This window comes from Paramormyrops kingsleyae, chromosome 18, assembly GCF_048594095.1.
Source record: "Paramormyrops kingsleyae isolate MSU_618 chromosome 18, PKINGS_0.4, whole genome shotgun sequence".
Lineage (NCBI taxonomy): Eukaryota > Metazoa > Chordata > Actinopteri > Osteoglossiformes > Mormyridae > Paramormyrops > Paramormyrops kingsleyae.
In genome coordinates, this window is record NC_132814.1 from 4675041 (window position 1) to 4692648 (window position 17608).

The 17608-nt window shown below is 45.4% G+C and overlaps 2 protein-coding genes across 4 annotated transcripts; both read left to right on the forward strand.

Annotated features, from left to right (window-relative positions):
• Window positions 1-266: 266 nt before the first annotated feature.
• rskrb (ribosomal protein S6 kinase related b) lies at window positions 267-8848 on the forward strand. 2 transcript variants are annotated; one of them, XM_023790987.2, is made up of 12 exons: window positions 267-699; window positions 1280-1537; window positions 1893-1976; window positions 2468-2536; window positions 2814-2883; window positions 5130-5237; window positions 5624-5664; window positions 5767-5794; window positions 6110-6199; window positions 6721-6809; window positions 6967-7077; window positions 7291-8848. In XM_023790987.2, the coding sequence occupies exons 1-12, from the start codon at window positions 670-672 to the stop codon at window positions 7588-7590; spliced, it is 1278 nt and encodes a 425-aa protein (XP_023646755.1). In that variant the 5' UTR covers window positions 267-669; the 3' UTR covers window positions 7591-8848. The 2 variants fall into 2 exon arrangements, with proteins under 2 accessions (XP_023646755.1, XP_023646757.1); XM_023790989.2 differs by having other exon boundaries at window positions 269-699; window positions 1437-1537.
• A 76-nt stretch (window positions 8849-8924) lies between these two features.
• Window positions 8925-16200, forward strand: aldocb (aldolase C, fructose-bisphosphate, b). 2 transcript variants are annotated; one of them, XM_023790991.2, is made up of 9 exons: window positions 8925-9060; window positions 12086-12218; window positions 12356-12567; window positions 13870-13924; window positions 14017-14177; window positions 14489-14572; window positions 14673-14847; window positions 14938-15137; window positions 15262-16200. In XM_023790991.2, the coding sequence occupies exons 2-9, from the start codon at window positions 12107-12109 to the stop codon at window positions 15355-15357; spliced, it is 1095 nt and encodes a 364-aa protein (XP_023646759.2). In that variant the 5' UTR covers window positions 8925-9060; window positions 12086-12106; the 3' UTR covers window positions 15358-16200. The 2 variants fall into 2 exon arrangements, with proteins under 2 accessions (XP_023646759.2, XP_023646758.2); XM_023790990.2 differs by lacking the exon at window positions 8925-9060 and adding an exon at window positions 9672-9808.
• The last annotated feature ends 1408 nt before the right edge of the window (window positions 16201-17608 follow it).

Below are 17608 nucleotides of genomic sequence, written 5' to 3' on the forward strand. Positions count from 1 at the left end.
TTTAGTATATTTTATATGTACCATCTATATGCATCTGTAATTGTGTGAAATAAGTAGCGCGTATATTCCGTCTTTGTTTTCTTCAAATGTCGAAACGTATGACGTGACAGCATCGTTGTTTTATAATTGTTGTCCGTTATACATTTTATAATTTAGATCTAATTTCAGCACTCTATTTCTGTTTATTAATTTAGTTGGCGGAAAACCTGCGAAATGCATCAAGTACTGTTTGTAAACAGCACTGCTCTTGGATTGGAAGAAATGCCTTTGCTGCTTTTAGAATCTAACCAAGTTTATGATTCATTTCGTTAAAAGTAACCATCATAAGAAGCTGGTTTGGAAGGATCTCTCTTTTCATGAATTATTCATGTACATATTTATGTAAAAATGCTGCGCAAACTCGTAATAATCTTCGCAAGTATATTGTGAAATAGATATATAATGTCGGTCAGAACGAACGCGTTAACACGAGTTATTAAATATTTATGAGATGGGTGGTCCTACTGCTTTACGTCAACAAAACAGCGATTATTTTGTTTATCCGGGACCATCCCGAAAATCCTAGCGGTCTCCATGCGTTGTGGGAGATGGACAGCTCACAAGTCGATGCCCTTGTGAAATGACGGATGAAATGTTCCGTGTTCCTAAAAGAGCGGACCCAGTAATATAATGGGGGCTGATGCCAGTGTAAACAGAAAGGTAAGTGCCGCATTTCTTAGGGCGGAATGTAGTTTTGATATAATGTCATTTAAGAAGGTGAATCGTACGCTTCCACTTCGGTAGTGTATTAACTGAATTGTACTTTTCGTGTTTATTAGTCCGGCAGGCTTTGTGAAGGCGAACATCACGCAGAATCTGTTTTAGGAAACTAAGTTTACACGTTTTAAATCGAGTTTTGTGCGTTTCCTTCTTCAAGGTGCCACAGTTGTGCGCTTTTTCCCTCAGTGATTAATAGACTGGTTTAAAGAAAAATAAACTTTAAGCATGATGTTTTTATCCAGAACCCGAGTTAAGAGCTGCTGCTATAAAATGAGGCTGATTTAAATCACGGCGGCCCTTAAAAGGTTTGCCTGTTTCAAATGTAGCTGTAGGATCTCCATCCTATTCTTCAAAATGTCTACTGTCTTGATATGCAAGTCAGGGGTTTCCACTCTGAATTGAATGCAGTTCTTTTCCACCAATCAGTAATGTAATTAAAATGTGCATGAAATTCCTTAGGTAGGAGTTAACATTGGGCTGAAGTTGTTGGTACCAATGGGCGTCTTGTTCACCAAAACAGGCAGCAGACAGGCGATGTCACTCACGCTGGAGGGCCTTCTTCTCTAGTCTGGGCATCTCTTCTGCTTTTGAGCTCCACAAGCTCTGCATGGGGGGGCAGCGCATGGTAGAGAACCAGTGCACTGACAGACCCCAGTGCCCCCCCCTCCCCTCCTCAGGCCCCGAGGAGCCCTGGGTGGAGTGGAGCTTGCCAGCCTTCACCTCCATGTTCCTGCCTGAGTTTCCACACAGCAGTATTCCAGGATCTGAGAAATTCCAGGTAGGGTATCATCATCGCCCCCGTCAGCCGACGCCGACCTCTGTGCTCAGCCGTCCTTGCTAATGCAGAGATCAGCGGACCGGCGCATTCGCTGTGCAGCTCCGATGACCGTGACGCCGGTGTTTGTCAAATGGGAAATTGAAGCCTTGCTGCTGATGGGGTCAGCGTGTCCTCCCAGCTAGTCTGTCAGTTGTAGCTGTTTTCGTGAACAAAATAAGCCAGAGAATCTCCTGGGTGGCTAATGTGTGGATTCTAACATAAAAAGCATATTAACTGGCGCTCGATTAATGTGCTGTGTTCAGCTCGGTCTCTTCTCCTGGACCAGAACAATCCATCTCCCTGTTTGTTCTCACAGTTCCTGGGATACATTGCCAAAGGTTCCTTTGGGCCCATCCTGAAGGTGAAGGACAAGTTCAAAGAGAACACTTATGCTGTGAAGGTCAGCTTCTATTTGTATTTTCCACTCAGAACCTCATGTATGCAACAGATGTATAGTAGACTATAGTAGAGTAGGGTAGAGTATAATACAATGCAATGTACTTTGTTGATTGCTATGGGGAAATGATCTTTTCACCTATCTCATCTTGCTCTCCATGAGACACACAGACACATACTGAGGTGAGAACAAACTTTGGGGTCACAGTGCAGGGTCAGCCAGCACCCCTGGAGCTCAGAGGCCCAACAGTGGTATCAGTCTGATCGCATAGCCCTGTGCAAAAACCTGCATGGATTCAGGAGGCATCCCATATTCCACAGAGCCAAATTTCTGGAGAGTTAAGGTTCATTTCAAGCTGATTCCCAGTGATTCCTGTGTAATTTTTGCAGCTAGACGGTTTGCATCTGAAAGAGTCTGGCCCATTCTGGCATGAACTAGGCACCTGCCTTGGCCTGATCTTGCTATTTTGTTGTGCTTTGTCTTGTGTTTGCTAGATGGTACCGAAATCTGAGGTGCTGAGGCTGGGAATCCTCCAGCAGTCAAAGGAGGAGGTCATCATTCAGGTGTGTCTTACAGCCGATCGCTGCTCACTGGCGCCTGATTGAGGACTGGATGAAAACTTCGGGAGGTTCTTGCTGTGTGTTTATTCCTTCTGGCCTGCATCTTTGCACTATCTCTGTTGCCCCACTAATTTCCAATCCAGTTCCTTTAAAACTGACATTGCAAGGGATTAGGATGTTCCATTGCTTTGCCACTTGTGAAGAGCCCCTCCCCATTGGCCCCGCCCCCGAAGGCTGCAGCTTCGCTGCTGACACCTAGTGTTGCTGACTGTCCCTGCAGCGTCAGGTCCGTCACCCTTTCCTCCACGACCTGCAGGACTGTTGGCAGACCCAGAACCACCTCTTCATTAGTGAGTGACCAGGGGCACAGCCCACCCCCACCAAACCCACCCCACCCACAACCACTACCACACCCCCAAATTCCCCCTGTCCCTGAGGGTGCTTCTGACTGACCTGTGCTGCATTCCTGGTCAGATGCAGATGCACACTCAGCATGGTAATCAACACTAGAATAACACAGACTTACACAGTGGTACTGCAGTAGTAGGTAGCATAAATACCATAGTGGGTGCAACGGCCAAGAGATGCACTCCAGCCAAAATAATTTTCAGATGACTGAAATAAAACATGAAAATTAGCACAAAACAAAAATAAATGCATAGATTGCCAGTATATTTTCAAATTTAAAGCCCTTGCTGTGCACTGTATGTGATTTGCACAGAAGACCATGCACATGTATGTCTGTTTGCTGTCCCATGGACCTGAGGGAATGTTATCTCAGTATGGAAGGTATGACAATAAATCCCTACTTGACTTAATAATGAATAATGCAAAATGATGACTATTAGCCAGGCAGTGTAAGTGCTTGGTGGTTAATGAGCAGCCTTTCTACTGAGTGTAACTTAGTTGTGATGTCTTTTGAGAGCCCTGGGCATAAGTGCACATGCATGAGCTCAGAGCCCTTGCTAATCCATTGTCTTTGTGTCCAGTGCGAGGGAGATAATCCCCCAGGCCAGGCATGACCCTGGCTGGTGTCCGTTGATTGAGGCTTTTGAGCCGTGCCCGTTGCTAAGGAACAGCGCTCACTAATTCCAAAGGACTGATCTGATGGCTTGTCACTCAGCACTGCGAATGTGACTGTGGTTCACTAGAACAACTCCCACGTACTGGGAAATGGAGAGGACACTCTGGCAGCTAAACAATAAAGACCAGAACTAACTTACGTCCCAGGAAGGGTTAAAGTTACATGGCTGGCACTAGCGGTTCTCGTTCTCAGCTCGATTTTGTCCACCACTTCCCACGCACAACATTCCTGATCTTCTCCAAGTTTCTGGCAAACAGTTCCATTCACTGTCAGCTCAGGCCGGGATGGAGCTCCTGCCAGGATGGAGCTCAGGCCATGACAGAGCTTAGCCCTTAAAGACCACCCCCATGTTCCTCACCCTCTGACCTCACAGTCTCTGTCATGTCCAGGACAGTACTGACAGAGCTTCATTGTGTGACGCACCTCTATCAGTGGTTCCTCGCCCTGCTTCTGAAGAACCTCACCTCTGCAGATTTCAAATGCTGTCCAAAGTAGCCTCTCGTGAGGCAATTAGCCATGACGGCAAAATGGGTTTTAATGAATCACACGACAACCGATTTCATATATACAAAGCCCTGATGTTAACTCAGTTGGAATGTAACTGATAACTGTGATTGGCAACATGAACAGTCCGCCAGTGGTCTAAATGTTGGATGGACTACATAGGATCTCTTCAGGACCAGGAACCACTGCTATACCTTGGGCCCATAGAGGTAGGTATTCCTTAGCTGTAGCACCTACTTCTATGGGATGCAATCCTCCCTCCTCCTCCTAGTAATGCTGAGTATGTGTACCTATAATTTATAATAGTTTATGGACTTTCAGATATTCCTATATGGTGAAATCCATACAGAGATCTGGAAAAAATGAAGAGACCCCTCTATTTTGTTTTTAAATCTGCATTTTCAAATCCTGGTTTAATCCTGGTTCTGCTGGCAGAAGGCAACACTGCGGGGCAGGTTGTTTTCAGGCTCAGAGACTCTAAGACAGCAATACACAAGAACATGAAGAAGCAGGAGACACTGGGAATGACCAAACACCAGCCAGGTAGAGGGCAGAAGCAACTTTATAATACCAGAGATGACCATAATCTTATCTAACAGTGCTTCATATATCGGAGGATGAGCTCAAGTGACCTTCAAAAAGAATGAGAAAGATTAAATGCAGGTGTGAAGTGCACTGCTAGGACAGTTCGTGACAGGCTCCTAGAAGCTGGACGAAAGATCCATAAAGCAAGGAAGAAGCCCTTCGTTATTGAGGAGCAGGGATGAGCCAGACAGGAGCTTGCAAGAAATGTATATTTTACTCAGGCGTATCCCATAAATTGAGAAATGAGTGAAACTGAAAATCATACTGTGGTCTCTTCATTTTTTTCCAGAGCTGTAGATGTTTTTTTGCTGCCTGTGTAATTCCTGCCATGATTACTGTAATAGCCTGAAGCTCAATATGTCACATTCTCACCTATCAAAGGTCCTGAGGTCAGAGTTAGCGAACATTGCATTTCTCTTACAGTGTGTGATTACTGTAGCACTGGAGACCTCTACACCTACTGGATGATGATTGGACAGTTTGCAGAGGATGCTGTGAAGGTTTTTGCTGCTGAGCTGGGCTCTGCTCTTGGTAAGTGAGACTGAGCTGTGGTTGAGTAAGGCTGCTCTAATGCTCTACTCTGGGTGACTGAGACAGCTGTGGTTGAGTAAGGCTGCTCTAATGCTCTGCTCTGGGTGACTGAGACTGAGCTGTGGTTGAGTAAGGCTGCTCTAATGCTCTGCTCGGGGTGACTGAGACTGAGCTGTGGTTGAGTAAGGCTGCTCTAATGCTCTGTGTGAGTGAGTCTGTGCTGTCGTTGAGTAAGGCTGCTCTAATGCTCTGCTCTGGGTGACTGAGACTGAGCTGTGGTTGAGTAAGGCTGCTCTAATGCTCTGCTCAGGGTGACTGAGACTGAGCTGTGGTTGAGTAAGGCTGCTCTCAATACTGTCACCTCTCTCTCTCTTCGTGATTAATAGGTTTCCTGCATGACTTTGGGATCATGCACAGGGATGTGAAGGTGAGAATTTATGTATGTGAAAATGAAGGCAGACTTGGAGAGCACCAATTAATGTGCATCTGTCTCTTTCTTGTATTGCTGACGGTCTCTGTTTCTCTGTAGATGGAGAATGTTCTTTTGACCGACCAAGGTAAAGAGATCATTTGTGCTAAAAGAGCCTCAGGAGGGACCTGACATCCTACAAGAACAGAAAGGATTATTCTGGAACAAATGTTTTACCAAGGAAATCAGTAGGATCAAATATTGCATAATTGTGTCGTTATTCGATATTTTAAACTTGACTTTCAAGATTAATTTTCATCAAGTTAAATGAACATACAGTATGTATTGGTTTATGATTTTAGTTGTTCAGTGACAGAAATAATTATGATTAATTATTTTTAAGCACACCCTGCAACAGCGTGTAAGCCATGTATGCATGTGTGCTTTTCCTGACTGGATCCAGGCCATCTCCGCCTATCTGACTTCGGGCTGTCCCGCCGTCTGGAAGGAGGTGCAAGGACCTTCACGATCTGCGGTACTATGCAGTATATGGGTAAGATGTTTAGGGCTGAGGTTCCTTTAAAGATTTTAGATTTTGTTAGAAGTTGTATAGCTCCTGCTGCAGGACCATTTACACATGTACCTGGTTGGAAGCTCAGCCTAGCTGCACTTGTGCATAGTTGAGCACTTGACAGCCATATATTTGTAACATGCTATTTGCATTGTTGGGCATTTCAGGTCCAGAAGCTACAAATCCGGACCAAGATTTTGTTTCTACCAACCAGTTGAGTTCTCTCTGGCTGTGACTTTTTATGTTCACCTGGTTGGTAGAAACAAAATCTTGGTCTGGATTTGTAGCTTCTGGAACTGAAATGCCCAACACTGACTATTTGCCTCAATTGTACATCACTTTGGACAAAGGTGTCTGCCAATTATGTAAAATGTAAACATTTGAGCCATATGCTGAAAATGTAAAACAGGTCATTTATCACTATAATGCTGATGAGATTTATGTGGAGTTAATGATGGCAGCCCACGTTGCTGACAGCATTGTCTGCCACTTCTGCTGGACAGCCCCTGAGGTTCTGAGTGGGGGACCCTATAGCCATGCAGCTGATTGGTGGTCCCTAGGCATTCTCCTCTTTGCCATGGTGACAGGAAATGTGAGTTCAACTGCAAACAGTATATATAGTTTTCATATCATTTGAGTGGGTCAGATTGTATACAGTATATTAGTGCTGGCATCATTCAGTGTGGGTGTGTATGAGATATTGTGTCCCTATGTGTGTATATGTGACTCATAGCCTGGACTCTCTGCAGTTCCCTGTACCTCCAGAGCCACATCACAGCACAATGCTGGGGAAAGTGCGGAGCTTCCCATACGAGATGCCTGAGACCTTCAGTCCACCGCTAGCACTGCTGCTTTTAGAGGTGATGGGGGTTCCAGAACACACCCTACACACCCCTACTCCCACGCTACTGACCAATGACCAATTAGATTGCGGATCATGTGACCTGTAGTGTCATCGCTAGCATTACTAATGGCACACCTAATTGGGTAAAGCAGATTGTGGTAAGTGTGATAATATGCCAATGTCTTTGTGAATGCCTAATATGATGGACTGCCACTTCTCCACGCTTCAGCTCCTGTGTAAGACCCCCGCAAAGCGGCTGCACACCCTGGAGCGATTCCAGCACCAGACCTTCTTCCGTGGCACCCCCTTTGACTCCCAGCTTCTTCAGAAGACCCCCATGGAGCTCATCCTGGAGCTGAAGCATCGGCCCGACCGCGAGGCTAAAGCCCGCCGTGGCTTGGACTCGGAACCCTTCCAGGACTTCGACTGTGACCTCCTTGGTTCCCCTGTCACATCAAGCATAGACCTGCCCCCCACTCCCACTGGTAGCCTCCCTCTGAAAAACTCCGATGAGGAGGTATTTGTGTGACAAGGCTGATGGCCAATAAGGAGGAGTCTTTCATAGGCAGACAGTAAATAGAAGAAGCAGAAATGGAGTATGTGATTGGCTCCCCTTATCCTTTTTCTTATTCTCCCACTCTCTGGCCACTTGGATGGACAGAGTTTTGGCGGCGTTTGGAAACTGCCTTGTCATCACTCGATAATAACTGAAGAGCTTAAACCCTCCTCTGTCCCCTTCCACAGTACATTTCTGCTAAATAGTGCGGAGGTGAGAGATCATCCTAAGGACGTTGAAACAAAACAGGAAATGTCTGGAGACATTCCTGGGTCAGTGTCTGGAACAGCACCAAACACCTGCCCAGGAACTTCATCCCTCATTCTGCTCAACATTGGACAGAAGAGGAAGGCTATAAACTTCCTCCTGGTGTTTTTAGAAAGACTGACAACTGATTTACCCCCCTGGGGCAGCTGTGATCTATTCCATACCTCAATGCTAAGTGTTGAAACCTAACGTGAGTTCATCCACATAACGTCAAGGTGTGGAGATACGATTTCACTGTGCTGCTGTTGTCTGGGGTGATGAATATAAAACAAGCTGCTCTGGGTTGCTTTCCTACCTGTTTTTTTTGGTAGAATGACACCTCAGGTGTCACCTTGGCTGCTTAGTGGGGCTACAGTGCAGAGCTAACCGGTTAAGAGGCATTTTCTCTGGCTCGCCGACAGCCACCCTGGCACCTTTACAGACAAGTCAGTCTTCATTTTTATATTCAGCCATTTTTCACTTTTCGTTTTAGACCTGTTGATTTTTTTGATGGTATTGTTCTATTGATTGTTCAACCAGGACTTTGAAGGTGTATAAACTGTTGAAAATGGAGACTTGATCCCTTTCCACAGACAAATAATTATAGTGTCTTACAATAAACAAAATACAAAGGTGTTAGACTCCTTGAGTCAGATTTAAGGAGTGTCTGTGTTGGTTTCTGCCTTGTTTTCACCAAATTGAATAAAGACAAGGTTAGGCCATGAGAGGCGTAAACTACACATCGAAGTAATTATTTTTAATGTGATAGAATGAGCCATGACCAGTATATCACAGTTTTGTCCTTCAGTGTACTTCTTTCCACATTTTCTAATTACTTGGATGTAATTTGTCTATTTATAAATTGCCAGTATTATTTATATTGTATAAAAGTTTTAAACAGTAATGACTGAGAGAGTGTCTTAACAGAAGACTGAGTGATCGGCGATATTTCATTTCTCGTTGTCATTAAACGTTGTTACTGTGTGTTGTCCGTCTGAAGTTTGTGGCCTACTTGAGCGACCCTGAGCTACGCAGCATGAGGCGCTGTGACGTAAACGCCGACCTGCACGGTCCTTTCGTCAGAGCCTATGGCTGTTCAATATTTTCCATTACAAATAGGATATTATTTATTCAAGATGCGCTAAAATGCGCAGTGTTACAGAGAAGCGTCCGCTTCGACAAGGACATTTGGATTTGGTAAGCTAATCTTAGCTCCTTGTCTGGCTCTGTTTTGGTTTATTGAATGAAAGAGAAGCAAATCGATCGATGTCTGCTTTCCAGCACTCACGCCAGCTCCTGCTGTAGGGAAGCAGTTTGTTTCTTTTAGTGACACCTTGTCCCTGATGGAAGGAGACACCTGTTGGATGACTTAAACCGGAACATTAAGATGCATTTATTTAACAGACGCACATTTTACCAGACAACGTAAAAATCAAAGTGGAGACACGACTGAGACATTAAGGACTTTGTAATAAATGTGTTCAGTGGTTCTACCAACTAGCGTGAAATGGATGCGCTAGTTTATAAAAAAAATAACAACACATATTAATATTAATTATAATACTAATTATTCGTGTATTATAGATATGAATAATGTAATTGCGTTTCGATGTTAGCAGCAGATGGCGCGACATTCACTTAAATCTGTGTACCGGATAACAAAACTGGTGAAACTGGTTCATGTCAATCGGGATATGCTGTACAGTTTTAATTTTTAAAAAGAGGAGAGCAGACGTGCAGATGCACCATAAACGCACGGCCGGGGGCATGATGTATGGAGCTCGTGCTCGTGGGCGTGGCTTGGCCGCTAAGCCCCGCCCCCATATGGTCCTGTTTTGTAAGTCGTCACGTAGCTCTGCGGCACAGACCCTCGGTTCTCCGCGAAGCGCTCTGTTTTCAGATCCCTGTCCGGCAGCCAGTGACCTCCTCCTCTCTCCCTTTACAGGTGAGATACGGGCGGTTCTTCATCTTGTACCTAGTAAGCTTCGCACTGTTTCTGTATTTTTATAGGCGAATTCATTAGACTCTCAGGTATTAATAGATAGCATATTTGGATTTTTGTATTATTTCTTAGTTGTGATGCATGTTCATTTAATATTGAGAGCTGCTTTAAATATCTGTGACTTCTTGAGCCTGCAGGTGGTTATATTTGGTCGATGTGTTCGGATTAGTGGTTGGGCCGCATCGTGTACATCGCATATTGTCAGTCATATAAACTGTTATAGATTAATCTATCGTTATCCTAGCACATACAAAACCGCGAATTAGATACGTGGGGTCTGTTTTAATACATGCATTATTAGATTTGGCTTTTTGCGCATCAGTGCATTCCGTTGAAGCGATAAAGCTTCCAGCATTTGAGCAGTTAACGTGATGACGATCCCGAAAAACCAATAAGTTGGCGTGAGGTGGGCACGTCGTCTGGCGTCCGTGAATGACATGCATCGAAAAATGCAGGCACTGTGTGGGCTTGTCTTGTCTGTGGAGCAAGTACTAAACGTGGAAAATATCCAAAATGGCTACTGTTTGTCGTCCGTAATAAATATTCAATTTGTTATACTGCAATAGGTTTTTCATGTTTCAGAATTTCTAAATTAAACACTTTAATTGACCGAGGATTGGATTTACTTTCCTTGAATGGTGCGTCAGCAAAACGATGATGTCTCATTAAAGCATCGGCGGTAGCGATGAGCTGAAATGGACGGGGAGTCAGCTGAGTGCCCGCCCCCACCTGTATGCCGACACCAGCCGGTCAGGTGTCCCTTTCAGTTTAAAGCACAATTGTTATTATTGGAAGTGATGGCGGATAGCATTTGCGGTTGTCTGGTGTTTTTTTTTTTTCTTAAAGGGCCTGCTCTATACCAAGCTTCCGGCTAGATCAGAGCACACTAGTGTTTTTGCTCTGGAATTTTAAATAAAATTTAATGCGTATTGTCCTGCACTAAATCTGCACCGTGAATGTGATTTGACAGCGCAGTGGTTATGGTGCGCGATATTGCGTGATCGCTGCATGGGTGAATAAGGAGACTATTTTTTTCTTTGATAAATAACCCTAAGCAATAAAACAAATGGATAGTTTAAGAATACATGACTCTGTCATTCACGTGCCTTCCTTAATCCATATTTGAGCAGAGTTCGTGGTTAAATGAAAGGATTTCTGATTTTTATTTTTTGCATAACAGTACCGTTTTGTCACTGTCGTGGTCAGAAAGGTTTTCACTGAGCCAGAAGGCACTTACAATAATGACTGGAACTGGCTGTTGGGATGCAAATGTTAAAGCCTGGGACTGACTCTCCCCTTTCTGGTGGTTTGGCTGCATATCTGTGTCTCCTTGGTGTTTCATTGAGGTGAGGTTGGGGGGGGGAGGGGTGGTTCAATGGGGCTCTGTTTGTTGGAAAGCCAGTGCAGACTAAGAAGTATCCTGGAGTTCTGGATTTTCACTGCATTTTCATACCTGGGCCTTGCGTTTGCCTGTGGTGAGACATGCGGAGAACCTTATATGTCTGCTTTTTGTTCTGTTTGACACCGGTGCTGATACGGGGCCCGCTCTGGTGTGTCCTTGGGTATAAATAACCCCATGTCTCAATGTCACTGCTTTGTGTCGGGGGTGCTGCCGGTTTCACACAGTATAAACACCTCTGATAATGTTATTAAAAAGCGGATGAGGGGATATTTCACCTCTAACATAAACTGACTCTTATGTAATCCCTCCAGGATTGGTTGCCATGACCACCACAGGCCCTGTTGTGTCTCTTATGCAAGGCGAGCCTGTCGGCCAGTCAGAGTGAATGAAAGGCGGGGCTTCTGAAAAGCGGCCATGTGAGAGTGGGGACTGTCTGTAATGCTTCAGCTGGGATCCTCACTTGACTGACATGGTAGTGGCAATCCACCCCAAAGGGCTCCGCTTTACACCATCTTGGGGTCACAGATGGACAAACAAAGGGGAAATTCTCCACTGAAGGGAACAGCTGGGTGTTTGTGCACATCAGTGGCATGAAATATGTGCTGTGATTCCTTTTTGGGTGGCGCTCGCTGCTGCCCCTAGTGGCACTGGAGCTCTGCGCGGAACCATTTACCGATGCAGATTCATTACCGCTAACGCAGTGCGATAGAGGAGGAGTATCTCTGAAAGTCTGTCACACAGCTTCAAGCTCGTCTCTGAGGTGTGTGGTGTAGGAAGAAATCTATCTGACACACTCCCCCCCCCCCCCCCCCCCCCAGGGCCTCTAAGCTACAGCCAAGATGACGCACCAGGTCCCCGCCCTCACTGCTGAGCAGAAGAAGGAGCTGCAGGACATCGCCCAGCGCATTGTGGCTCCCGGGAAGGGCATCCTGGCTGCCGATGAGTCTGTGGGTCAGTAGAGGGTGCTAGAGGGCTGGGAATCTGTAGCAGCAAAGGGTCAAAACAAGGGTGTGGGGCAAATAAGCGTAACTTATATCCAACTCCAGTGATTCTCAGCCTAAAAGCAATGGTGTTGCCTGTCCATATAGGCAGCATGGCCAAGCGGTTCAGTCAGATTGGTGTGGAGAACACAGAGGAGAACCGGAGGCTGTACCGCCAGCTGCTGTTCACTGCCGACACGCGCATCGACAGCTGCATTGGCGGTGTCATCTTCTTCCATGAGACCCTGTACCAGAACACCGATGACGGCACGTCATTCACCAAGATGATCAAGGACCGGGGCATGGTTGTGGGCATCAAGGTGTGGTGACGTGGGTGGGGCTGGACTGGGTTGCCACGTCCTGTTTTTGTTTTGCCACACTGTTGACACTTTGATTCAGATTTTAATCACTTAATACTAAATCCTATCCAGTGCTCCAGGGCCTCTGTTAAAAGTATTAACCTTGAGGAGGCTAAGCTAGGAGGAAGGGGACCACTATATTTATCAGATCAGGAAAGAGATTGACAGTGCTTAAGACCAATAGGAGACATGGTAACGGGAAGTAGGGGGGCGGGACTGGTACTTCTGCTTCCTATAGTCTTACAGAGGATCTTTAGCTACACTGTCGCTACCTGATCCGTGCAGCCGACCCGATCCGTTCCTTCAGGAACCGGTTCATCTATAGTGTACATGTCGTTGCCAGATTTGGACCATGCATGTTCTCAGAGTTGAAGCATGCATACACTAAATATTTTACGACTGGTAGAGAACAATGCATGGAACAGAGTTTGAGACTGTCGATGCAGCCCGATTCTTTACAGGAGAACACTCGTTTGTTGTACTGTCAGGTATTAGGGATATATGCAATTACTGGGTTGTACGTCTCAAACCTTGGACTACATTTCTTTATTATATGACAGTAATGCTCATATATGTACACACATGTATTATACTTCACACGTCATTCTTACAATGGCATATATTTGCACCTTTTTCACACTAAATACCGACGTTCCCTTTTATTGTCATATTTATTAGTGATATTTTCTGATATCCCCGTCTTGTGCCCGTTGCTTCTGGGATAGGTTCCGGACCCCCCCGTGACCCAGAAGGATAAGCAGTTTAGAAAATGGATGGATGGATTTTCTGATATTTCTTTATTACTCTTTAGTTGTTGGTGATATGGGCTGATTATTTTTGCTGCTGTGACACCCAAATTTCAAGTGCGATATTGTATAAAGCCATTTTTACATTTCAATGAAATATTATATAGTAATTATAATGACAGTTTTACTTTTAGCACAGTCGCGTTCTCACGCATGCATTCACATACATTGGGGGCTGCCGTCCATAGTCTGCTGTATGCTGTAGTTCAGGGGTCTCGAACTCCGGTCCTGGAGAGCTGCTATACAGTAGGTTTTCTGTCCCACTTGGCTTCTGATGAGCCACACCTGCTCCTGGTATTTACCTGAGAACAGGTGAGGCTCATCAGAAGCCAGGTATGATAGAAAACCTACTGGATGGTAGCTCTCCAGGACCCCTGTTGTAGATGAACCTGATCCAGAAGAGGATTCTGATTGCCATTTTGTGTAATTATCAGCCCCTCTGTGTCTCCCTCTGCAGGTTGATAAGGGTGTGGTGCCACTGGCTGGGACTGACGGAGAGACCACCACCCAGGGTATGGCACACTCACAATCACACAAACACCCGCTGAGGTGATTTGCATGATAACATCTATCCCCATAATCTTTCGCTGTTCCCATCCCACAGGCCTGGACGGCCTCTCTGAGCGATGCGCCCAGTACAAGAAGGATGGGGCTGACTTCGCCAAGTGGCGCTGCGTGCTGAAGATAAGCGAGCATACGCCCTCCCAGCTGGCCATCATGGAGAACGCCAACGTGCTGGCACGCTACGCCAGTATTTGCCAGCAGGTGAGGGGGCGGAGACACTGTCACCCAATGGGGATGGGTGCTAGCCTGCTTTGTGGAAGTTGCCTATCTGTCTAGTAGTGATGGGCAAATGGAGCTTCATGAACCATTTGCTGTATTTTTTTCACCCCACTAGATGGTGCTCTTGGTTTGCTTTTGGGGATTCTTTGGGCCCTTTTATGAACAGAGAGCACCATCTAGTGGGGTCAGAAAATACAGCAAATGGTTCATGAAGATTAATTTCTTCATCACTACTGTTTAGTACCAGCTGTAGGACTAAGGATTGTAATGGTGAAGTTTTAATTTTGTTTCAGAATGGGATCGTGCCCATTGTGGAGCCTGAGATCTTGCCAGATGGTGATCACGACCTAAAGCGCTGTCAGTATGTCACGGAGAAGGTACGTGTGAGACAGATGGATCTATGAGCTTCAGGAGAGCCTGTCTGGTTTCCGTGCAGATTGGCAGCTCTGACCCACCACCTACCCATGTGCGCTACAGGTCTTGGCTGCCGTATACAAAGCCCTGTCAGACCACCACGTGTATCTAGAGGGCACCCTGCTGAAGCCCAATATGGTGACCCCAGGCCACGCCTGTCCCAGCAAGGTCACCGCGGGGGAGATCGCCATGGCGACTGTTACCGCCCTGCGTCGCACAGTCCCTCCTGCCGTCACCGGTAGCGTCATGCCTGTCGTCGCTCTGATTGACGCGCTGACGCACTGTTGAATCGTGGCTGATTTGTGTTGATGCTCCTGTGTACCTGTAGGTGTGACTTTCCTGTCTGGAGGTCAGAGTGAGGAAGAGGCTTCCATCAACCTGAATGCCATCAACACCTGTCCCTTGTCCAAGCCCTGGGCGCTCACCTTCTCCTATGGCCGCGCCCTGCAAGCCTCTGCCCTCAACGCTTGGCGTGGGCAGAAGGAGAATGAGAAGGCTGCCACGGAGGAGTTCATCAAGCGGGCTGAGGTACGTGCATGTTGGCCTGTCTTCAGCTGTGGGTCAGTTTTCTTTATTCTGTACCCCAGGCTTGTAGGTTAGAGGTGCTTAATTGACAAGCTTCTGCCCAATATCAATGATCTCTGTTTTCCAGGTCAATGGCTTGGCGGCACTGGGCAAGTACATCTCCAGTGGTGACGGCAGCGGAGCAGCCGGGCAGTCCCTCTACGTAGCCAATCACGCCTACTGAGCTGCCCAATCACAGCCGTGTTCCAGCGTCTACTGACCAATAGTATCTGCTGCTGCTATGTTTTTTTTTTTGTTTTTTTTTTTTCCTTCAGTGTCATCAACCAGCACAGGCCTTCTCTGTCTTCAGTACTTTAGGTCACTATATTTCTAAAATCAGTGTTGATATTAGATTGTATGTCGTATGAAATGCATCAGGGGTGGTTTGGCTGGGAGAAGCTACTGGAGAAATAGCTAGCTGGGCATTACAGATTAATAGATTATAATATAGTGTTTACCTGTTCAGGAGAACATGGTTTAAGTGTTAAGGTTATGGGTACTAAGCACTTTCTTAGACTAGAAGCCGGAAGAAGACACATTAATTGATGCAAAATGCTGAATAAATACAGACTGCAATGGAGTTTCAAAGTATTTTCCTGTATGTGGGCAGCCTGCATGAATACTATCATTCTGGCAGTGGTGTCCTTTCATTATTTATGACAGCAATGGTAGCAGCTTGGGAAGAATTGTAGCTGTAAGTGACTAAATACTATCAACCTCTTATCTTACCTGTCTTTCAACCAAGTTGTGGAATTCTGTCATCACTAAAGAATAGTCAGTTTAAATTGTAGCAATGTTGTGTGTGACTTTGTGCTCCTAGTGTGTGTGATGCTTCCGTGTCAGTCCGTGTCCCACCCTTTTCCCAAGCGCGCAGCCAGAAGCTCACTGACCTGCGGCGTCTCTGCTTGCTGTCCAAACAGCGATTGGCTGGGTCTCTCATGTGGGTGTGGTCTACTACTGTGATCGGTGTGTTATCCACCTGGTGTACCAGATAGTGAAGAAAATAAACTAGACATCTGGAAATCTGTGTGGAGTCCTGATGTTTTATTGAATTATGTGATACGGAACCATCAATTCCATCGCCATATCTATCACATAGAGTTATTCTAGAAAGTTTCATCTTAAAACCATTCTTGTTGGTCAGGGTTGTGGGGGGGTATCCTAGGCAACATATTCATAAGGTACAGTAGGGGTATGCCCCAGGCAGACTGCATTTTGCGAACAGGTTTTACTGTTACCTAAGCTGACCATACTGCATTCTACTATTGTACCACCAGCTCTGCCACTGACCAGGCCTCAGTCAGGTGATCTTTAGTAGCTGAATAACTTTCCACCTCCTGTCCCCCAAGGATTCATGTGTCCAGAGAGTGTCAGTGGGTGGTTTCATGTAGGATGTCCATAAGAACATAAGAAATTTACAAACGAGAGGAGGCCATTCGGCCCATCAAGCTCGTTTGGGGAGAACTTAACTAATAGCTCAGAGTTGTTCAAATCTTATCTAGCTCTGATTTAAAGGAACCCATGGTTTTAGCTTCCACTACACTAGCAGGAAGACTATTCCATACTCTAACTACATGCTGTGTAAAGAAGTGCTTCCTCAAATTTGTTTTAAAATGTTCTCCCGCTAATTTCCACTTCTAGTATTTAGACTAATACCAAGTGTATCTGAGCACACTGGCAAATAAAGGTATGGGCATGGGCAACATGAATGCACATTTTTGTTGGCAGGGGGGAGGGTGCTGAAGGGGGGCATTCTCCCAGGACACCATACAAGCTAGAACCACCATCGTCTGAGCATATTTTTTACTATGAGGACTTTTAAAGGTTATTAAGAACTGTTATTAAGGGGAAAGGGTATGATTTTTGAGCAATCTGTCATGCCAAGGAGTTTGAAGATCGGTACTTGGGTCAGTTCAATTGTGACGTTGTCAGAGTAGTTCAAATGACATAAAGATAAAGATGCTTTATTGTCATTGTACAAGTACAATGAGATTTCGTTTGGAGCGCGCCAGCAGATACACAGTACAAAATTACAATAAAATCCAAAGAATAAAATATGTACACACACGCACATATACACACATTCACAGTGATAAGGTGCTGGTAAATTAGTGCAATATAATCATACTCATGAATGGTTATGATTTCGTATGAAGTGTAGTGCATGAGCAATTTCGTAGAATTAGAGTTATACAGCATAGCTTGATAATTGACCTTTTTTTTGTGTTCGGCAAAGAATACGACGTAATTCGATCTTTAGATTCCTTAAATCTGCTGCTTGGTGTTTGTTTTAGTACTCTGGTTTCTCTAAAATAGCCATAATATATGATTGTGTGCCTGTATATACTGTATAATTCCCGTAAGGGACTGGCATCCTGTCCCGGGAGCACATCTGCCTTGAGCTCTGTAGATGAACGAATGCAGACGTCCCACTT

What these genes read in the sequence shown, in the direction of transcription:
- rskrb (XM_023790987.2), top strand. Translation starts at nt 670, where the DNA reads ATGGGGGCTGATGCCAGTGTAAACAGAAAG. An exon ending in ATGCCAGTGTAAACAGAAAG is followed by an intron (nt 700 to 1,279) that starts GTAAGTGCCGCA and finishes TCACCAAAACAG; the next exon opens with GCAGCAGACAGGCGATGTCA. An exon ending in AGAACACTTATGCTGTGAAG is followed by an intron (nt 1,977 to 2,467) that starts GTCAGCTTCTAT and finishes TGTGTTTGCTAG; the next exon opens with ATGGTACCGAAATCTGAGGT.
- aldocb (XM_023790991.2), top strand. Translation starts at nt 12,107, where the DNA reads ATGACGCACCAGGTCCCCGCCCTCACTGCTGAGCAGAAGAAGGAGCTG. An exon ending in GTCAGTATGTCACGGAGAAG is followed by an intron (nt 14,573 to 14,672) that starts GTACGTGTGAGA and finishes TGTGCGCTACAG; the next exon opens with GTCTTGGCTGCCGTATACAA. An exon ending in AGTCCCTCCTGCCGTCACCG is followed by an intron (nt 14,848 to 14,937) that starts GTAGCGTCATGC and finishes GTGTACCTGTAG; the next exon opens with GTGTGACTTTCCTGTCTGGA.